The following is a 23,394-nucleotide window of genomic DNA, read 5'->3' as shown; positions in this document are numbered from 1 at the left end:
CACTACTGCCCCCATTTGGGCTACAAAGCCACTACTGCACACGTTTGCAAAACGAAGGGTTCATTGCCACATCGCTTCACCATCCACAAATGACGCTTGCTGCAAAATAAAACGTGTGTCCTCACAGAGCATTTATGTAATGATTTGTTTTTATTTTTTATATCTTCACTGACGTCCGTGTGCAATTGTTGCCCTCGGGTGATTTTCATATGTAACTACAACTTCCTCCATTTTAGAGTTATTTTGATAACTACTTTTAGAATATGTTAGCCGAAAATGTAAACCTTACCGTGTTGTAGACATAAATCTTAATCGGTGACCTGAATGAAGACCTTAACAACATCGCGTATGTAGTTATACCCTTTAGCCACAAGAGGGCACTAGACACGTATGAATATGCTCGTGAGGGGACAAATGAGATGAAAGTAAAGACATATATTGTAATATTTTTAAACACTAAAGGTCAGGCATGCCTTCTAATGAAAATATACTTTCATATTTGTTAGAAAAGTAAGACGTCATTCTGGAAAATTTTTTATTGGTTTATTGGGTTTTAATGTGGCTTTCAGGTGTCATTTCAAGCCCGTTTTTAATTGCAGTCTCTTTCAAATGACTTTGTTATTGTTATGGCATGCAAATTGTGTGTGCGTGTGTGTTTGTGATGGGAGTTAAAGCCGTCTAAAATTTCAGACGAGTGATATCCTAGCAGTTGTCAGCGTTGCAACAGAAAATGTGACACTATGGCCCGCCTTTATGAACGATATCGAGGGGAGTTCATTGCTGCTCGTGGATTGTGGCAATGTGATAAAACGTACACAGACACAGTTTCAGTCGATGGCTTTATTCCTGCTGGTGTTGATAGTTTCAGTAGGCGAAGCCTACACAATAAAGACAGACCGATAAACATGAACACACACTCTTGATACACGGTCATTCATACAGTTCTCAATTAGACAGAAGTTAGTGTCTGGGGAGCGTAAAAAATACTGTTTGGTCAGTTTCAATGCCCTTTGCCATCACATGGCAGTGCAAGTCTGAATTTTATTTAATGAATTTAATGTTGCATATTCAAAAATGTGCAGGTTGTAATAAAACAGTTATAACTGCTATTCAGGAGCACTCAAGTCAGTTGGTTGATATACTTGTCATGTTATTTATAAGATTTTTATTGACTGCTGCACTGATTCCTCACCCCACTGACCCACTTTAACATTTACGATCACTCCATGGTCCACACTGAAGAATATTTATTAATCGGATGCTCTCAAACTTTATAGTTATACTGAAATATGCTTTAATATGCTTATATCATTACATTTGATTCCCCACTTTGGGTAACAGCTGAGGTCTTGATGTCTAATGATTAAACTGGGTTTCTATTTCAGGACTGACCTCGGGAACAAAAACGTGAGATTCTGGACTGAGGCACGTGTTGGTTGCCAGATAGACACAATGACCCTCGCAGATGGTACAAATTATCTTATTGCCTTGCATAACAATTTCTGTGAATATTTTACCTGAGAATATGACTTAAAGTGTCAGCTGGCCCCTTGATTACCCCCCTCTGTGTTACACTCTCTCTAAGTGTGTGACCCTTTAATCTGCCACCAGTTTCCGGAGCCGCTGCACCACATCCTCCGCGCTCACCCAAGGCACCGTGACAGCCTTGAACTCCCCTGGCTGGGCTTCGTGGGTCTCGGTGATCAGCCGGTGCATGGGGAAGTCCCTCCGCGGGAAGGCCACGTCGCGGGGACCGAGGGAGAGCGCGGGGCAGAAGTCATTAGCTCCGTCCCCGACGTAGAAGATCCTCTGGTACGGGCGCCCCCGCTCCTGCGTCCTGCGGGCCACGTAGTCCCTGACGATCACCTGCTTGCACATGTTGTCTGGGCACCGGGGGCAGTCGTGAGAGTGGAAGGGCCGCAGCACCAGCCGCCCGTCCTTGTTGAAGGTCGCGGGGTTGGAAAAGATCCGGTGGAACAGCTGGCGGGCCCCGACGCGCCGGAGCCAGCACTCTATGAAGTAGGTGTTGGCGTCGGACACCAGTATCACCTCAAAGTCCTTCGCGGGCCGGTTGCGGAGGAACTGGAAGAGGGTGAGCATGCCGGGTGTGGCCGGTATCTTCTCCATGACGCTGCGTATGTCGCTCTCGGTGATCCCCTGCTCCGCCAGGTAGGCCAGCACCCGCTGCATGTATTCGTTGTAGCGGCCAGGCTGATAAGTGTCCGTCAGCCACCCGGGGAGGTGCTGACCCGGGGCAGCCTGCACTACCATGTCATCGCTGGTTTCATCCACGATGGTCTCGTCGAAGTCAAAGAAGATCAGGAAGCGCTTGTCAGGGGAGATGTGAGCTGGGTGGGAGGCCATGATCTCTGAGCGCCTGGGTCTCTGGGGTTCCTCCTCGCCTGGGGGATGGGGTGGGACATAACAGCAGTTGAAGATTGAATCCCCCATGCTTTACTACGCCACAACTTTTAATATTGCCAAGTGGCATCAAATCTCCACCCCCGCTCTTCTGCTCTCCAGCATCCCACGCAATGGGCCGCGGTGAGGTGGAGGGTGACCTTCTGGGAAACATCAATGCAATAAAGGAGGGTGTGGGGGTTTGGGTGGAGGCAAAGAAGTCAAATATAGATTTCATAGCAATAATATAATTTCAATGAAAAGGCACGAAAAAAAAAATCTATAAATATAATATAAAGCAGCCAACCAGCAACTGTGTCAGACAAGAGCGAAAAACAAGGTAAGACTCACTCATGCAGTTCCAGCAAGCAAGCAAAACGGTAAGCTACAGATTATATATCCGGGCAGGTCAGCCCAGCCCTATTCAAGTTTTTCACAGGACGTGTGCTTACCTTGGATTTTCCCTGATGTCTACAGTGGATGTCCAGATCCAACCAGTTGCCTTCAAACTGTAGCTGGTTTGTTCCTTTATGGGAAAAAAAAATACAATGAATGCTGAATCAGTGGAAACGCAGTACGGGACAAACTTAAAAGGCAGACAAATGCCGAAAAAAGGTCAGAGAGCTCATAAAGAAAATTTTGATATATAAAGACCCAGCACACATAAAATAAACAAAACTATTAATAGGGATTTTAAACTTTTTCTTTTTTTTTTTTAAAGCTTACTGCTTACTAAGAAAAGTCGAAGCTACTTATCAAGCTGTTAATCTAGAAGGGTTTTGTTTTACATAACAGCAGCACAAACATCATGCAGTGAAGGCGATGAGCGCTGGATTGAGTTTTAAAAATAATGCTACTACTACTACTACTACTAATAATAATAATTACAGATGAGTCACCGGCTCTGGTTCCGATCCCCGGTGTCAGTCAGCTCCGATCCGGTCTCATAGAGGAGAGGTAGAGTTCCGCCGGTCGGCCGGTGGCTCGCGCACTTTTATGTGCCACTCAAACCCACCGGAGCCGCTCTGAACGTGACCGCGCCTCCGAGTCCGCCCATTTAATAGCAGCCTATTGCGCGCGTTCACGATATAAAATGTGGAGGAGCGAGGGGATTGTGGGAGTAGGGGGAGGAAGGAAGAAGAAAAACCCATCGAGAGTAAATAGTCCGTTTCTTGAATATAACGTAGAAGAAATGTGCGCCAGTCTCGTAAATGTAGCCTATTAGTATTTATACATGGCTCCAAACGTGGCATAGCCACATCCACACAATGGAGCGTTTACCGAAAAAAAAGAAAAGGTGTGTGGAGAATAAGCACTTCTGGTAGCAGTGGGAGGTCAATGGGACAAGGTCAAGCTCTCAAGTTTTCCCATTTATACATCTTTGTGTAATTCCAATTTGGAGTGGAGAGTCAGGGATAACATCTGAATAACCCCATCTCATCTGAATTTGCTAAAGTAACTCAGCCGCATTCACTTAAAACAGAGAACAGTTTTAATGCTCTCTCATGTTCTTACAAAGAGAACAAGCACCTTCCCTCATCCAGGATGATCTGGATTTCCGGCCAATAAGTACTCTGTTGCAAAGGCGGCACAGGGAACGGGGGCAAAGTACCACATGCGAGACATTTGTGAGGATGACTGGAACGAAATCATTTCACATCTGAGAGCAGTGTTGTGTTTTCGTTTATTAACTACAGGGAAACATTAGCATCGCAGCAAGGGAGTTTGTGTTGCCTGCTTGTTTCTCCACGAGACAGCGGTCTAGATAAAACCCTGCAAGTATACTGATTAATGAACCGCACAGCAAGTTTCAGAGCGGTGCACACTTGCCTACAAAAACATGGCATGAAGCCCTCCTCTCTTTATCTGCCTGCTGACAGACGGAGGGGGGGGCCCTCCTCCCTCCTCGACACCGCAAGGCGTAATGACTAACAGCTGGGGAGGCCGACTATTTTCAAGCCCAAATGGGAATGGAGATGTACAGACGGTGTGTTATTATCTCCCCTGCTCATGGAGTGAGCCTTGGTACCTGACCACCCACTCACCAACAGTGAGTCACTCACACTTTTCTCTACCCATCAGCCCGCTCTGCTACCTTATAGGATTATGTGACTCATTGGTGCACCACTTAAAACCTCCTATGGTGATGGAGGATACACAGCATTTTAGGAGGTATTCTAGCAACAATAAATGCCTTAATGTGACCTCAGTGGAGGTACACGCTGTTAATGCATGAATAAACCTGGCTGAGATGCAACAAGAGATATCCAAGAAGTCAATTTTAAACACACTCTTGTAATCTATGTAAGTAGTTATATGGCCTCAAGGTACATTTGCATATCTAAGAGGTACAATGTGGGTACTTGACTGTCAAGATCACTGCCCTCAAATACAATAAAGCCTGCTGTGACTTTAAAGTGAACAGGAAGTGTTCACAAAGAAGAGGATCTAAAACTTCTCTTTTCAAATAAATGTTCAGCAAAGCAAAGCTGTTGTTGAACCCTGAGGGTCATGTGTAGCCCGCAGCCATTGTTAGGTAACATGTTGTGCCAAGAACCCAGTGAACCTAAAAATAGTAGAGTAAGAGCCCTCAAGCAAAATCTGTGCAGTGGCAGCAAGCTACACTTTTCAGGAAAGCAAGGTATGAAAGTTAAACAGATCTGCTGCATTTCATAACCGTCCGCATCCGGCAAAGCAAAACACAAACAGAAACTCAGATGTAATAATCATGGCTACTTGTTTTTACTTTTAAAGTTAGCAGTCAGTTAAATGTACATTATCAAAAAAGGCCCAACTTTTTTTCCCCAACTTCTCCTCAATCCCCAGATAACATACAAAAAAAAAAAAAGAAAAAAAAGAAGAAGGACAAACCAGGACATTATAAAGCTGCACATTTTGTACCAGATACAATAATAAAATACGCAATGCTACATTAAGTGGTTAAAAATACAAAGGGGAAAAGTATATTGATTTTTTTAAAACATCTTTAAAGAATATACAATGTTATTTTTCCTTAACTACCCAAGAAATTTAGTAGAAAGTGCATTCTATATAACAAAGAAAGGAGGAGGAGAATCATTCTGCAAACAGAGAGAAAACAAGACATGACACAGAGAAGGGGGAAAACTCCATGAACAGATAAAAACAAAGAAGTGCGTGGAGGGGCTAGTGTAAAGTCGCCAAAGCATTAGGAACATCCCTTTCACTTTAAAGGGAGCCCATACTGGAGAAAACAAAAAGTGTATTTCAATGAATCTGATTTGAGCACACACTGAAAGAAAATGTCCTTTATTTTGCCATGGTCCAATTCACACTACCCACCTCCACTTGGGATTCTCCTCCTTTCCTTGCCTAAAAAACATCCACTCAAAGTAATCACCTCCATCTCCGCCCTTTCCCATGCAGCCACAACTGCTCTCTGTTCCACAATGCATTGTCAGTCCCACCCCTCCCTCCCTTCCCTGCGCCTCACCCACGCAGCAGTAAAGTGCAGAGAATACACACAAGTGAAAAGGCTTTTAAAAAAAAAAAAAGAAAAAAAAAAAAAGACAAAAATCCATACTGCAAAACGCTGAATCACAGCAGTGAACTAGAGGGGACAGGATGATAATGCAGCAGTATTAAGACCCACAGAAATGGCAGGATAATTGCAGGTCTCAAATCCAAAAAGAGACTAAACAATGGAGCTTAACCACTTCAGACTGAACACCATTAGAATGATACAAAGAGGGTCGTGGTAGATTTACTGCTATTGTTCAGGTCAGGTATCCCAAAATAGGCGTACATTGGGGCACACTGTGTAAAAGCAGCTTTTGGTACAAGAGCACTGGGGACAATCAGACAGACACAGACTGCATGCACTCATACACACTTGCACACTGACACACTCTAAACACACGATCAGCCTGGATGAAGGGGAAAACCAAGCAATCCCAAATTCATTCCAACGCAAGCCAACCTTTTTCTTCTTTTACACAAGTAACATTCACACTGTTGGCTATTACATTAATAAATGTAATTTCTTTAGCTGATTTGATCAAACATATGCTTATCTATACAAGAATTCCAAGTATTAGAAGTTGTATGACCACTGCTTCTTATCCTGTCATTTCCTATCATGTGCTAATAACAGTATATCTACATGACAGAAGCATTCATTAGCTTAAAACTGAGCAGAAGACATTAAATTAAATTAAAAAATACAAACAAAACAAATAAACAAAAATAAAAAACAAAACAAACAAACAAAAAAAAAACATACATATGAGTTATCGGCCATCATTCTGCGTAGGCAACATTCAGCAACTTTAGACATGCATTTGCCTGTGTGGATCAAACTATGTCAGTACGATCAAAGTACAAAAGAAAATAAAAAAAGTAACGCCACCCCACACCAAACCGTGGAATATAGGCTGAGAGGAATATGCATAATTTCCCATTAAGAACTTTGATGAGTAAAGGTCCCAGTTGTGTATACTGTGTGTATATGTGTGTGTCAAATGACCTTTAACATGATAACCCGTATCATCGACAGCAGCGAAGGGAGGTGGGATATATCCTGATGGGGCCACGTGGTTGGCCCCTCACAGTGGCAGTACTCGACAGTCATCCGTTATCTAAAAGCTTCTGTTGGCCAACAGTACTGAAAGCTGAGGCAGCACTGATTAAAGTAAATAAATCAGTGACCATGTGGTCTTTTGTCTTTTGTGTGTACGCGTGTGCTTGAAAAAGTGTGAGGAGTGAGTGTGTGCGCGCGCCTAGGCAATGTCCTGCATAACTAGAGTTGTCTTGATCGCAAAATATCTAGTCAAACCTTAGATGCGCAGTAGAAAAGCTCAACTGGCAAGACATGTTCTGTATGACACAATACAATGCTATTATGTAGTTCATACTTCTGAAAATTAAGAAAAAAAAAAAGCAAAAACAAAAGAAATATTTCATGTACTGGAATGGAAAGCACCATTTTATCATGTAATGAATCTCAGACTAAGTCCAGATTCAATTAACCACTTACAAAATCTTTTGACCAAATGTCCTTTTACAAAGTTCCTCCCCCCTTCCTTACTGTAACCTATGGCACTGCATCTTGCACAACTGCTGTTGCCCCTCTGACAGAAAGGCCAGGACTTGACCTTAAGACAGAGAAAGGCTCAGGTAGAACCAGTTACAACATTCATTAAACGTTTCTGTGGGGCCCCGAGGCTCTGCAGTACAACTAGGAGGACAGGTGCAGTATTGCTATGGGGAGGACCTGCACAGAAAGCTCAAGCCCTGACCAATGTGCAACCTTATGGTCAAGTTGACATAAGGAGAAATCAGTGACACTGATCTTTTGATCAGTGAAGCCCAGGTAATACATGAGACGACTTCCATCAGCAGCTTTTGATGAAAATAATGTACAGACTGAGAACTTACACTAAAATTGTTTTCTGTAGAAGAAATTGTTGAAGAAAAGTTTGTAAAATATTTGTCAGTTGAGCAGGATTTTAAAGTAGAGGTGTTACATGATGTGTACACTGAGGGTGCATAAGTCTGTATCTTCAGAACACACAGGGGTGTGTAAAGTTTAGCTTGAGTTACATAAATCTGTTCGACAGGAGCACCTTTGCTTTATGTCCACACAGAAAGAGCTTCAACCACATTTTTCAGTGATCCATCTCATCCTTTTCTAATAGGAAAAAGATAAGTACTCATAACAGTTAGCACGACTGTGTAATGCATTGTGTTTTACTTGCACTATATGCACAAATGTTTTATACAGAAGCACGTAATTACAGTGCTGTTTATTGGGCTCTGAGCACTTATAAAACACATTTGATTTCAGTGCCTGAAGTCTCCTGTGTAGACACATACTGAGTAATGGTGCTGGTCACGCTACGCCTTCTCTGTAGACATGGCTTTGGGGGCCTTGAAACTAAAAAACTGAGGCAGGACTATGAGAAGACGTGGAACAAGGCGCAGTTTGGTGCTGGCCTGCAGACCAGCAGCACAGTTCAGTGGTGCTGCGGGGCTCCGGGGCCCTTATCGGGAGGGGCCATGTGGTGCAGGTAGCTGCTGTCTTCGTGCCCACAGTGGTTTAGGGGCTCACTCTTAAAAAGAGCTGGAGGTGGGGGGAGGTGGGAGACAGGGGGCACTGCTAGGTGGTGGTGGGGGTGAGGTTGGGCATGTTGGGGTGTGCTTGAGAGGTGCTGCTGGGTTGATGAGGGGTGGGGATGATGGTGAGAGGGCGCTGAGTGGAGTGGCACATGGGAGAACGTGTGCCCCACAGTGCCTTGAGGAGGAATGGACCCTCCTGTTGGGTTGAGGCCCATGGTTGCTGAGGTGGTGGCCAGGGTGGCAGTTGAGGGCCCAGGGCCAGAGGTTGAGGAAGATGAGGAGAAGGTGTTGGAAAAGATCCGGACAGGCACAGGTGGGCCGCTAGTCTGCAGAACAACGGGGCTGGTGACCCGGAAACACTTCTCTTTGTGTGCTTTGAGCATGTTGGAGAAGCGGAAGCGTTGGCCGCACACCTCGCAGGGATAAGGCTTCTCGCCTGTGTGGGTGCGGCGGTGGCGTTTCATGTTGGGTCGGCTGGTGAAGCTCTTCCCACAGATCTCACAAATGAAAGGCTTCTCCCCTGCATAGATTCATAAAAAACAACAACAACACCGAGTGAGAAAAAAAAAGAACAGTTTCTACCAATTAACAAGAAGAATGGAGCACAGGGAAAAAAAATAAAATGCATTAGAATAAAATCATTCGGTGTCAAAAGTGAGGGTTAAAAGTGTTAAATATTCAACAAAGTTAACTCCTCCCTCCCCCCCCCTTTAACCATTTCCCTCTGCAGAGAGCAACAGTTCTCTTTTAAATATGTAAATAAGTTGCCATCTTAAATTGAGGGTTTTTGCTGTCAACCCACCCACTCCGCAGGAAGCTATTACAATTCACACTTTGAGCAGAGGAGATGTGAAAGTGAACAACAGCAGCTCCGTTGGATTGTCACTCTCATTAACCTCCCTCCATGGAGCCACTGAATGTGCCTGCTACCACCCACACAGCCATCTATTAACAGGCTGCTGAAGGGCTCTCTAAATGCCTTATTCTTGCATGTTATGTGTGAAGCTCCTCCACACTAAATGAATATCAAAAGGTGACAGTTAATGTGCTAGTCTTCTGTAACTGTTACCTTACATTCACTCACGAGAATTCACATGGAAAAAAAAAAATCTGTATGCACTGAACCAAACTTTGGGTGTTTAAAGTGTATGCTTCCTATTACAGAGCATGACTGGGTGTGTCTCCTCCTGGATGAGGCTAAATTGGTTGGTAGCAGCAGGGAGAGGAGAGGGTAGCATAATTACACATCACAAATAGAACTGTGAGAGCCTATGAGTGCAGTGTGTCCACCCACGACAGGCACGGCTGGTGAAAAACAGTGAAGGACATACAAGCATCACTGCTTAGCAGTGGTCTTAGAAATAGCAATGCAGCAGAGACAGAAAATCAAAGGGGTGTAATACAGCATGTGTTTGGGTAGTCATTATAAGCCACAGTATATGCAAGGCTCCTCTTTGATGTAGAACATCCCTCTCATTAAAAATTCTGGGCAAAGTCTCCTGCTCTTACCACTATAATGTTCCTGTTGGCAACTCCCCATCTGATTCTTTTTTTAGGATGAGTATGGTGACTGGGTGGCTGGTAAAGCAGGCCAATGAAGGATGGTAAATGTTTGATAAACTTTAGATTTATAAAGTAAAATAAATCTATAGTCATTTGAGACTTTTGTACTCTTATTGAAATATAACAAAGTGCTGTAACCATCAAGCAAAGGACAAAAAAGATTTAAGAAACAACTGGTCTGTATGAAATGTAATTTTCCCCTCAACAGCTGGGCCAACTTGGTCTTTGTAATTTGCTTCTGCACGACTGCATTTAAATAGAAGCTGGGAGGAAACTATGCAAACATGGAAAACAGAAGGGCAAGACATTTGTCGACTAAAGTAGCAAGTATCTGCTGAGTAGTTATTTCTTTGTTTTAGTTGACTGCAGAAAAAGAAATGTAAATTTAAAAAAAAAATGGGAGTTTTATTTTTATATAGACAATGATCAATGCCAAAAAAATACTGTTTACATATATCAGACTTGAGGGTTGTGTGTAACCAGTTAGTGACATTATTTACTGAAGAATCCACAGTGGAGACATGACATTATTTGAAACTGGAATCTCCTGCTGTGGAGAAACTACAACTAGGGTACTATATTTGAGTGCAGCCTCGTTCAGTTTCTACAAACAAAGTGATGAGTTTTCTATAAAGCTTCCTGATTTCATAGAAATGCCTCACCACTTAAAAAGAGCTCTGAAACTAGAATTGGTTTCCTGCCTTTAAAAAGCAGGTTAATACTGTCACTCGTGTTTTTGCAGAAAGTCCATAGGTTTCAGAGCCATATGGATTATCCCAAAGGAGACTGGCCTGATTGGCATGTGTGATTTTCCCAGAACACTTATGGAATTTAAAAGACCCACACTTGTTTCTCACCTGTGTGTGTCTTCATGTGCTCATCAAAGTACTGTTTCATGTTGAAGTCTTTGCCACACCACTGGCACATGAACTGCTTGTGTCCGATGTGAATGCTCATGTGGGAGCGCAGCTGGTACTTGTACTGGAACCGTTCGTCACAGTTCTACAGCAGAAACAACAGATGCGTTCAGATAACATGTCCACACACACACACACACAGTCAGTACAACATGCACACACACACACACACACACACACACACACACACACACACACACACACAGAGTCAGTACAACAGCATGCACACAAAAAAAAAGCACACTTGCTGACACACAGAAATTGACAATCTGATTTAGATAAAACATTTATCATGCGCTACTCTTTCTGCATTTTCTAATGTGAAAATAGTTTAGAAGTGAAATGTTTATTTTGACAACCGTAACCCAAGTAAATCAGTAAGGGTTTAAGACAGAACCGTAACATTGTTCAATCATAAAGCAGCTTTTGATGTGACAAAAGCTGCTTCAGATCTGACAATAAATCACTTACTGCTTTTGGCTGCTTCCTTGTTTTGTCCCAAATGATAATTTTGTGAAAATGTCAATGTTATTATTTAACATTTTCATAACTGTTGTTGTTGTTAAATATAACTGTTGTGTGGCATTATTTAGAGTTATATGTACACTACTGTGTAGGGACTGCTTTATGATGCATCATGCTTAAGAAACACAGTTAGTTCCACAATCCAGCACCACTGCTCAAGTTATTTTGGTGCATGCAGCAACACTGTATTTGCAATCTGAAGTTTGTCTGGTCAGGGTTTTCTTGAAGTGAAGTATTCATAATCTTAATGTGGCACCACCTGACCAAATAAATGTCAGTAAGGGAAGAAAAGAAAGAAAAAGAAAAGCTGTTTCTATAAACAGCCTATATACTTATTAAGGATATAGTTGAATATTTGATGACGACCTCAAACATCTGATTAGAGTAACTCCACCTCCATACATAGTTCTGGTTTGACCACCAATTAAATAGTTGGGGAATGTAAAGGTATTCGGCTGAAGTAAAACACTGTATCAACTGTACCCAACCCAGCTGAACAGGAAAAACAAAGAAAAAACAAAACAAAACAACCATCATGTCACACAACATAACAAAACACTTCTCTCACAGATGTCACATGCATACATTGAACATTTAATCCTTCAGCTATTTAACGCTTAGGTTAATTGGTGAACTGTGTTCCTGTGTGGTTTTCTAATATTTGACATGGTCTGGCTTTAGCTCCTCTGTAGAACGTTGTCCACTGAATGCAAAACACACAGTGCACAGTCAACATCTGGAAGACACTGACTATTTTAGGTTATTCACAAACCACAGGACACAGATGTCTCCCAGCTGAAACTTACTGGTGTAAGTCTGCTTTTACAGCACACAACAAAAAAATTCTGTCACTCCATTCAAGTGAGCCAACTAGTTTAAAACATATAATTGAATTAAAATAAATAAAATCAACAGTAAAATTCACACCAAAATAAATAAGAAGGGGGGTGGTGAAATTTAAATGTTTGTTTATATAAACATTTCTAAAGCCACTGCACTTTCAGCATTATATAATTTTATTTGTTCAAGGGTATTTGAAGACAGTATGTAAATTAAACCATGCCTGCTGAAAAGGAAGCGAGTAACCGATTACAACTGAAGTTTAGGCCACTATTATATGACCTCCATGTTATGTAAATGATCTTTAACGCAAATATTTCAACTGCAGCAATACCCTATGAAATTGTGATTTAAAAACAAAATAATTTTTTTTTTTTAAACAATCTCTTTCTTGCTGGTACAGGTATTTTCTTTCTTTTTTTTTTATTCATAACAAGTATGAACTCAAAGAAGGCCAGCCAAAGAAATCTGTGCCTAATGTACAGAAATCCTCTAGATACATGGATTAGCAGTAATCTATTTCCTCTTAAGTTTTACCACAGTTTTAAACTTTAGTTGTGGTGGGGACTGGGACACAAAAGCACTGGATTAAGTGAATAAATAAGTCAATGAGCAAATAATACCCTTTAAGTTTTATGTGCTACAAATAAATAACTTAGAAATGCTGCATCTAAGGCTCTTATTGTGCAGATGAACTGCTGGTCTACCATCGGCAGCCATACTCCTCTGAGGCCTCCATGAGTTTGGTATAGTGGCACATGAACCAGTTCACCACCCTAAACAGGTTCTGGTTGCAACAGCCCTTCAGCTCACAGGATCTCCAGAGTGGGAGGAGGACAACAGTCACAAGCTGTAGTCCACAACAGGAGACTGGAGGAAAACAGGAGACGGAAAAGCCCAGACTAGGTGCTTAGCACACCCTGAAGTTTATATATATAGGTCAAAGGATTGTCCACAAGTAAACGGACTGTGGATGCATTGTTCTCTCAAACAAACAAAAAATAATAACACCCAAATATACTTGGATGGTTTATGTAGGGGAAATACTGATTCGGTCACTGTTTGAAGTCTATTGTTAGACTAACAGAATCATACTGTGTTCATCTTACCTCACAACGAAAGGGCTTCTCTCCAGAGTGCTGGAGTGAGTGAACTTTCAAAGACATACTGCGCTTAAATGACTTCCCACACGTTTCACAGGTGAATGGCATGTCCTTCGTATGAGCTGGATTTAAGAGAAAAAAAATGCAAGTAGATGGCTAAATCATAACAAACTAATCAAATTAAAGTTTTAACTAAATTGGTATTGCTTGAATAAATGCTATTGTGAGACATGATCATACAAAAGAATTTACATTTCACAATATTTAAAAAAAAAATGCAGCATGTTGTCACTAAAGACACTATGCTGAGTATCTATAAGAAAAAAAACGGATCTTGTACAGGGGAATATTATTTAATTGAAAGCCATGTGGTGTCTCACACTTCTAGATATCACAGTAACAGACAGCAGCCGCAACTTACCAACCATGTGCTTTCGGACATGAGCCATAGTGTAGAATTTTTTCTCACAGATTTCACATGAGAACTTCTTTTCTGCATAGCCATGCACAATTTTGATGTGCTCATGCAATGACCAGAGCTTCTTAAAAGACTTGCTGCAGGAAACACACTGAAGAACAACAACAAAAAAGTATAAAAAGAAGACAAAAAAAAAAAATTAATATTAAGCATTTTGTTTTGATCAGCCAGAATTCTTTTATTATACTCCAGCGCCCTCTGCTGGGCAAAAAAAAAAGTCAGCAAGGGTTTATCTTGCTGAAATCCCTCTAAATCCTACCATCAAAGTAAAAACGGAAGCGGCTAAATCATCATAACTAAATCATTACTCTTGATTTTAAAAAAAAAACCAAAACAAAAAACTTCAATAGTAATACTTCCTTGTTAAATCATACTGAACATAATGCAACCCGATCAAAAGATCTAAACCATTTTAATTTCAAAATATAAATCAGTGGTACTTGGACAGTTGCAGACATGTCCAAGTACTATACATTGATGTTTGGCCATGACCAAACATCAAACTGGGCGTTGCAGTCATTTCTGTCTAGCATGAGTTTTATGGTTAGGCTGTTGTCTCCCGAAAATAAAATATCTTGCAGTGTGACAAGATAACAACCAGATGAACTGTGAAAAAGTATCCACACAAACTGCAAAACGTAACACCAAAGTGGCCAAAAAAACAAATACAGTTTCTTCCAGCTGCCTTTTAGCATGTGATTGCCAAGATATCATGTGAATTTTTTCCAACAGTGTTCCTTTTTTCCATGTTAATAAAATAAATAAATAAAATGAAACACTGTGGAACCAGTTGTGTGCATATACTCTTACATCTCACCCTGGAGCTCTTTCACAGCTGCCACCGGTACTGCTGGTAGCATCACAAGTGTGTTTATATACAGATGTTCATGTTTTAAAATCAGCCTACTCAAAAAAGATCCACATTTTGCCATAGTACAAATGGTTGTATAGACATGTTTAAAAGATTCCTAATTTCCCTTTGTTTTATATTGTAATACAACTACTGTTCTCTTTGGTTATCAGAAAAGCTGACAGAAAACATGAAAGTGGAAAAACTGAACTTCATAATTCAGAGCCTTTTAAATTAGATTGTTAGTACACATGCACAGAAATTACTTATTTTGAGAGTTGCTTCAAGGACAAAAAATAAGGGGGGAAAACAAACAAAAAAGAAAAAGAAAAAAAGAAACAGTTGCACAATTACACATATTATATCTCCATGACATGAGAACAGGTTTCTTTATACCCTGTAATTGTTTCAAACTGTTTCGGGTGGCTCAGAGGAAGCTGCTCAAATAACATTTTCTTTAAACTGCAGATGCAAATCAAGCTGAACAAACCAAGGGCTAAATAAAGCTGCTAAAAACAGCTGTATGACCCTTGGGGATTCAGATGCTGAGTCGCCTTTTTCAATTTTAGAGAAGTAAAACCACAATGCACCTTCTTTCACTGAAATATTTTTGATAATAGATGGCTGATCTAAATAATGTCAGTTTCAGATGTCCTGTATCTAAAATATTGCATTACCAGTAAAGCACACATGACTTTTCAAACAAAATACAATCAGTATTTTTAAGTTGCATATTTGACAACAGAAATTTTCTGTGCTATTTTACCCCAAACCATGACAATGTTGTTATCAATAGCTTATGAAGTAAATTCAACACAAACTCCTACATCTTTATTGTTGTGGCGGCTGAAAACAATATGGCCCTCAAAACATGGAGCTAGCACACAATCTAAACATAAATTACACAGGAAATGCATAGACCGAGTGCAGATTGTGTTTCCCGTCATTTCTTCAAAGCACACCGCAGCTTAAGTTATGTTTCAGGAGATAAAATGTTATGGCATTTTTTTTGTGTGCTTTTACTTTTCATGGTAATAATTTCTAATTACCATTGTCTAGGCAGAATTTTTATACAACAGTCCATGATAACTTTAGATGTTTTTCAAAACTTGATGAATATCAAAAGGAGAAAGAAAGCTACAGAAATACTGCAGAATTTTAAGGTTAATATCATGGCTAATGTGACCGGTCGAACACTTCTGGAATTCAGGAATATCTAATTCAGCTAAATGAAATTTCTTGCTATATGTGCTTTTTACTGACCTTTCTGCATATTTCATAACTGATATCTGTTTTAATTAGTGAGTGATGAATGTTGTATAATGGCTGCATAAAATCACTAGCATGAAGCTCCTTCAAAGCTGCATCCCCCGTGAAATGACTGTTGGCCACCTTAGTTAAAAAGCCACACTCTTCTCCTGTGAGCTAACAGCTGAAAACCCACTTTCAGTTCTCAGCTGCCGCTACGTTCAAACTGCCAGATAAATGAGCTGAGAGAGCTCCGAGTCTGCTGCTGCTAGCAAGTTTCTGAAACTTTTAGCAATCACTGTTTTCTCTTTGAAAATTGAACTTTTTAAAGTGTCAAATGTTGCCTTTAGATTTTCTAACAAAATAAATGCCAACATCAACCAAGAGGGTATCATAGTCATCAGGTCACAAGTTTGGTCACATTAAAAAGTTTTAAACAAAGTGTTTGCTTTCACATACCACAATAACATACTTTAAAGCCAAGTCATTTTTTTGGTCATTACGTCCACTAAATGATTTAGAGTTAATTCTGTAAAAAAAAAAAATAACTACATATCATTTACCTTTTTTTTTTTTTTCTTTCTTGAACAAGCAGCCACCTTTAGTGGCAGAAAACTGCATCCTGACTTAATACTACAGTTACATTGGATGGGTGGATGGATGGATATATATTTTTTTCCCCTATTTTTTTTTTAAATACATGACTACAAATTTTAATCAGTTAAATATGACTGATTTCAGTTCAAATGTAATTTAGAAATAAACTGAAACCTGCCAGAAATATACTTAAATATATGCTGAAAAATACAATATTATAATTACTAATACATAAGAGTTTGTGTCCGCAGGTGTCAAAGAGGAGCCTGGGGTTAGAGCAGCAGATAAGGCTGTAGTACAGGTGCAAAAGTCTCATGGCTTAGAGGAAAGTCTTGTTCTAATTTATCTAAACATCTTTATACATAAGAATATATTAAACCTCGTTCTTCAGAATAACATTTACAAGAGTAACTACACAAATATCAGATAAAGGTTTGGATTACCTGAATGTTCTTCTCACAATCAGTCTGCTGGTGCAAGGCTAGCTCACTCTCCAAGACAAACTTCTTGCCGCACTTGTCACAGATCTGCATTCGTCTGTGTGTAACATTCATGTGCTTCTCCAGGTACCAGCGTGTGTTGAATACTCGAGGACATTTTTCACATGCCAGCATCTCCTTCTCCTCCACCTCTGCTTTCCCTCCTGATGGTACAGTAGGAGAAGAGGAGGGAGCTGACCTAGCTGACCTGCCTTTGCTCTTTGGAGGCTCTGTGCGTTTCCGTCGCCCTCTGGTGGTCATTCCAGCAGGGGTAGCGCCCAGAGCTGTTCGCAGACTTTTCCTCCGTGGCTGGCTGGAAGCTGCTGCACTACTAGACCCTCGACGGGTTCTCTTTGACCGCATTCTTTGACTTTCAACTTCGTCTTCCTCCTCGTCTTCCTCCTCATCTTCCTCAGGGCTCTCATCTTCCTCCTCCTCATCCTCCTCCTCCTCTTCATCGTCGTCGTCATCACTTCCAGCTCTTTCAGAGTCATCTGCTGTGGTTCCAGTTTTGTTGTCCCCTTTGGATACGTGAAGTGTCTGGTTGTTCAGGTTGACCTCCACAATGATTTGCTCACGCTTGAAACCCTCCTCACCATCCTCACCCTCTTCTTCCTCCTCATCTTCATCATCATCTTCAGTATCATCAGAGGATCCATCATTGCCTGCCTGGGACCCCTGTGTTCCCACCTCCTGCCCAGCGCCCCCCTCTCTGAAATACTGCTGATGTTGGTGTTGAGTCATGTGCTGAGTGGGTACCTGACCAATGTTCTGATCTCCCATGGATGTCTTGGCTGCCATTTTATTGTCCACTAACACAGAATAAGGCTTGCCACCAACCTCCCTCTTATAAATCTTTCCCGTCAAGTCCAGGTCTGGGCTAGGAGAGTGAAAGTAGGACTGGGACACCGGTGCCCTGCGTCCTTCCTCCTGTGACATCCCGCCAAGACTAGGGATGGAAACCTCTTCCTTGAGGCTTTGACAGGATTTCATGAAGAGGGAGAAGGTATGGAGGGGTACAGTTAGTAGGAGCACAGGGCAATGGAAAAGAGTAACAGCGGTGGTAACTAGGTAGACTAGCCTACCCTACAAGGAGAGGCAGGGGACACCACACTAATCCCCCACCCTCCTTCTACTGAAAAGACAGGAAGGAGGGGATGAGGTGAGAGACAGTCAACCTGATTCAAAGAGAGCATCCATTCCGTCCAAGCAAAGAACTGCAGCTGTATAGACATACAATCAGTTCCAACTTTTCTACCATGTGCTTAAGAATCAGAAAGCAAAACCAAAGTCTTAACGTTGATTCTCAACATTTAAAACTATCCCCTCCAGTTGTTGAGCTGCAGGCTGCTGCCCTGAAGAGTGCCAGTCTTCAAACAGCAGAGCAGGTAAAGATGAGCTGAATACCAAAAACGGAAATGCTGTAAGGACCTCTGCGTCTTGCTTGAACAGCCATTTGTTGTGCATTACCTATGAGATAAGACAAAGAAACAGAAGAATATAGATGAGAGTGTTCCGTGTGACCTGAAACTACAGCCATATTGTCAAGTTCTGAACAGTGAGTGCCACACTTGGCCACAAATGTTTCAGTGTTGTGTGTAGGAGTGGAAACCACAGCTTTCACACATGAATGCAAGTGAATTCAATTTCAACAAATGAGCAGTCTAAATATTTCTAAACCACAACTGAAACACCTCATTATAAAGCAGAGACAGTTTGCTTTATAGAGTGACACATCAACATTCATGCTTGCAATAAGGACATATTTAGATCAACTAAAGTGCAACAAGTCACAACTTCTTCTCAGTACTGAAAATATGTAACATATCTTCTTAAAAACGATCTGATCGATGTCAATGCTAGAGCAGAAAACAGCCTGTTTGTTAAACACCATCGGTTGTCTATGCACAAACACAGATGCAATCACTGTAAACTACCTACAATCTGAAACTTAATAAATAAATTGGTACTCACTCAGTCCTAACTGTGTTCCAGTGGTGGTTAGAGACCATTTACAGAAATACTTCTCAGAAAGCAAAAGCCAGATTCAAGTCCTAAAGCACACTGATTAAACAACACAAGATTTTCTTTTGTCTTCAACATCACACATGCACAAACCTCCCATTGACTGTTGGAGAGTATAGTGTAACCACAGCTTAGGAGCTTGTATTGCAAATACAACCACAGGAAACTGTATGTCAACCTTTCAGTGAAGCCGAAGTAGTGCACTTTTTGTAACCAACAGTATTATCACTGTGCTCATGCAAGTAACAGCTCAAAAAACATTGAATCAAAGAGTAATGTATTACTTATGTATGATGTTGGCTTTGGTGTACATGTAATCCTGGAACTGACCCTGGATGACAGGTTGCTGACCTTGAACAACCCTACACCCTACAAACCATTTTGAGTGTGCACCAGGGCGGTTTGCTCGCTAGAAAACCTCCCCCCATGCAATAAACAAAAATTACATTTCCTTTCCAGGAGACAGCAAACATCCTCTCCTCAGAATCTTCACAAACATCTTATGCTTAAATTTCAAGAACTGACACACCACCGTCTACAAAGAAATCACAAACAGGCTAACAGGTACTTTCACATTCACACACACCCCCACTCCACCCATGAACTCTACTTTGTTCTGATGTTTAATTTAAAGTCACCATTAGAAAAGAGTTTCTGTAAATGCCAGAAAAAGGAACATTACTGTGCAAATAATGGGAAATGCAGCTGAGACGATGGGTGCACACTTTGTAATTAAGGCATAAGCCTAATTATTTTACCGTGATCAAATATTAATCATAATGAGTTCTCTGAGGTTTAACCAGATCATTATTTGTCAGTTAAACTGTTGGTGTAATTTGTGGTGTCTTACATTTACTACCACTGATTTAATCCTACCTGGCAACAGAAGCTGCACCTGCTGAAAATAATCTTGAATAAAACCAGATTAATTAAAAATAGGCTATGAAACTTTGGTGATCCAAACTTAATGTGAGCTAAAGCCATCTTATTTAACATTTTCTTTCTAATTCACTGGTCGTTTTCCCAAAGATTGTCTTTTCACCTCAAGACTTGGTGCGTATATCTGATGAATTTGATCCTCTGTAGATAAGCATGTTGCAGTGAAGGCAGAGATAAGCTGAACTAAAGCAATTTTTTAAGCCAGAGATTAATCAGTTGGTTCTACCTCATTTTGCATGCAAAAAAGTAAGCCATTTATGTAGACTTTGGGTATGCACATATAAGGCACACCTGCCTTCCTGTGTAGGCTGACTCTGATCCTTTCTGAGAATTGGACAGGAGCTCTGAGAGCATTAAGACCACAAGGGGAGGGCAAGCTCGGCACTGACAGAGCAACTCAACTCACATGGTTGTCCTAGACACAAAGCCTAATAGATTATCCTGTGTCTAGATGACAGAGCAATATAAACTGCAAGAGAACCCCCACACCTAAACATGCAATTATGCTGGTTTACATTCTCGTTTGAAAAAAAGGCATGCTTGCACAACAACACAGCCAATTTATTACTATACCAATATAAAACTGATCAAAAAGACATATTATTGCTGATCATTTTTAAAATAAAAATAAAAAAAAGCACATAAACAGTGTGGTTATACAACCTTGTTGAGTATAACCCTTCTACTGCTTATCATTATCAACGATGAGTCATTTTGGGGTTTCACTCTCTGTGAAATAATGCAGTCCTTTGATGTGGGAATCAAGCAGAGCACAGACTTCTCAATATCACGAGTAATTAGTTTACACATTCACCTTGTAGGATAGAGAGGTCAAACTTTTAGAAATGTAGATCGTTTTGCGACTGGCTATTGAAGTTTTAACAGCTTTCAAAGATGAACTTTGTACCCTGATGCAAAAAAGAAAAAGAGCATCAATGAATGTCTGGATTACTGAAATGACCTGTCAGCCAGAGAATTACTAATGCTCAGCAAAAGTTGCAGAGAAATCAAAGTTTTTTCAGCAATGGCCAATTCATAGCTGTCCTCAATCACGTTTCAGAGAAGCCAGAACTCATTTCATATGTAAGCCACAAAGCCAGTCATATACCGGATAGATGCTACTGTGGCTTAAGATATTTGTATGACACAGGATGGGAGTGTAACTGCAACGGCAGCATACAACACTTAAAACCCATCAGCATTAAATAGTACACATGCTGACAAGTACTTGGCTAAACTTTGACAGTTAAGAGGAGGAGACCTTTGAAGTCAAAATGTGTCATGTTTGCTTCGTACTATGCAGCAGTGCTACTCAAATCCATGCACCCTCTTGAGTCTAGACTTTAATGAGCTTTCCCTTTTGCAGCTTGTAGAGGACCTTGTGAAGGTTCACATTCCTGACTCTGTCCAAACTCATAAGACCTTAACCAGCTCACTGTGTGGTGCACTGCAGGGGTGCTCCATGCCTCGGTAGGTATTTGGCCCTCAAACCCATAATCGAGGTCATAGAGCAGTACCTAGGGTTTTTGATATAGCACATATCATTTGAGGCACTACACGAAGTGGGCAAGGAATATGTCAGCTCCCATCTCTTCCACACCAGATTTTTAGGAGACACTGCTGGTCTGTTTACTTCTGGGATATCTCTATTATGGATAAGGAAAGAAAACATGGTAGCCTCTAGCACTTACTTTGAAACTCTGACTTGGATTGTGAAAACACACCGAAACGTGACTATCATAAAAAAGGGGGCTTCATATGCATACTATTTCTATCAAACGAAGTAAATCACATGCGCATATGAATTTGTTTTCGTCGGGTTGGATGCAGCGTATTCAGCTACAAGACTTGAAGTTAACGCTGCAGTGTGTTTGAAGCAAAGAAAGGGTTAAAACAAAAAGGCAACATTGTACAACGAACAACAGTAACGTTGTGCAGGCCAGGCCAACTTAGGCTACTTAGCTAGCTAGCAGTAGTCCATAGGTACTAACCTGCACACACATGACAAGCTAACTTGGCTACATTAGCTCAAGGTGCAGCCATTAGATGTTTTAGTGCAGTTAAGGTCACTTCATTTGGAGAACAGTCATACTAATACACAAGCACTACAATCTAAAGGCTGGTGTTTGCAGACAGGCAGTAGCTTCCAACAAAAGAGTAGTTTCACTTTTTTTAAAATCATAAACCGCCCAGGTTGGTGCTAGTTAGCTCAAAGCTAGCGTTAACGTCAATATTTAGCATTAACGTTACATTTAATTTCGATGCTGCACTCCGAAGGGAAAGTGTGACAGTTATCGGACCCTCGTGAAGCTAAACGAAAAGCTGATGTCATGCTTTGTCATCAGTGTTTCTCTGTTGCTGTGGTGCAGTATGAAAAATGCCGCTTTCTCAACAAAACCCAGACTGCTCTACTGGTAAACCCACTCAACTCGACACTGTCACAAAGTCAGCGCTAGCCGGGCTCGCAGACTGCTCTCACCGTAGCTTCGGCCCCGCACTACCGGCGAACCACGGCTGCTGTTTCCGACAGCTGTCATGCGTGCCACACATGTAAGTGCTTAAAATCAACTAAAACGGCGATATTTTGTTGTCAGTTTGCTGGCTTACCTCCGTCAGGGCGACCTTCTTCTTGCGTTCGTGCAATCAGAGTTGCACAGATTCAGGGTTGCACACGCATTTCTCCCTCCCTCTCTCTCTCTCTCTCTTTTCATTCACGGATATGCATTTAGACGGGCCACTACCAATGGTCTTTGTGTGCAAAATGTGGGCGCTTATTTGTTTATGTCCGCTATAGACTGCGGAGGTATCTACGCACCGGCGTCCTCAACCCCGCTACGTGGCCCGGCCAAGCTCTCGCGCGTACTACCGTCGTCCCGCGCTCATCCCAGGCATCCAGGCCGCTGTCTGGATGGGCGCGCGGCAGCTTGTCTGGATTCTTTTCGTCTCCCCTCCAAAGCAGACAGGGCACGGCGCGCGCGCGCACGTGCTGAGCTTAAATCCTTGATTGATGAAATCATAATGAGAAGACCCCGAGGGCCGTTTAATCCTCCCAGAGGAAAAATTCTAAAACTACAATAAATGCAATCAGTTTTTATCATAGACTCTTAAACTTTAATATCGTTACTATTTTAATTCGGGGTTTTTTTTGGTAACAGCTATTTTAACGGACTCAAGCGCTCAAGTTTATTTCCATGAAGACTCTCGGGAAAATGACCTAACTGCATATTTCTGCGATATTAAAACATTAAAAAAAATAAAAATGCATGGATGTATATAAAGAACACAGGAGAAAAAAAGTGTCGAAACTGTCTCATTCTAAACAATCAAATTATCT

General features: G+C 41.2%; 2 protein-coding genes across 5 annotated transcripts; both read right to left on the bottom strand.

Annotated features, from left to right (window-relative positions):
• Positions 1–825: 825 nt before the first annotated feature.
• Positions 826–3,445, bottom strand: phospho1 (phosphoethanolamine/phosphocholine phosphatase 1). 4 transcript variants are annotated; one of them, XM_063472283.1, is made up of 3 exons: positions 3,289–3,445; positions 2,853–2,926; positions 826–2,564 (listed from the first exon to the last, which is right to left on the bottom strand). In XM_063472283.1, exon 3 carries the CDS (start codon positions 2,449–2,451, stop codon positions 1,597–1,599), a length of 855 nt encoding a protein of 284 aa, XP_063328353.1. In that variant the 5' UTR covers positions 2,452–2,564; positions 2,853–2,926; positions 3,289–3,445; the 3' UTR covers positions 826–1,596. The 4 variants fall into 4 exon arrangements, with proteins under 4 accessions (XP_063328353.1, XP_063328355.1, XP_063328352.1 ...); XM_063472285.1 differs by having other exon boundaries at positions 826–2,402; XM_063472282.1 differs by having other exon boundaries at positions 3,300–3,445.
• A 514-nt stretch (positions 3,446–3,959) lies between these two features.
• znf652 (zinc finger protein 652) lies at positions 3,960–22,971 on the bottom strand. The gene is made up of 6 exons (XM_063472281.1): positions 22,668–22,971; positions 17,061–18,566; positions 13,866–14,013; positions 13,451–13,566; positions 10,917–11,061; positions 3,960–9,016 (listed from the first exon to the last, which is right to left on the bottom strand). The coding sequence occupies exons 2-6, from the start codon at positions 18,087–18,089 to the stop codon at positions 8,394–8,396; spliced, it is 2,061 nt and encodes a 686-aa protein (XP_063328351.1). The 5' UTR covers positions 18,090–18,566; positions 22,668–22,971; the 3' UTR covers positions 3,960–8,393.
• Positions 22,972–23,394: the final 423 nt, after the last annotated feature.

This window comes from Pelmatolapia mariae, linkage group LG4 (genome assembly GCF_036321145.2).
Source record: "Pelmatolapia mariae isolate MD_Pm_ZW linkage group LG4, Pm_UMD_F_2, whole genome shotgun sequence".
Taxonomy (NCBI): domain Eukaryota; kingdom Metazoa; phylum Chordata; class Actinopteri; order Cichliformes; family Cichlidae; genus Pelmatolapia; species Pelmatolapia mariae.
Note: the sequence above shows the minus strand (reverse complement) of the source record. Positions and strands in the feature narration are given on the sequence as shown.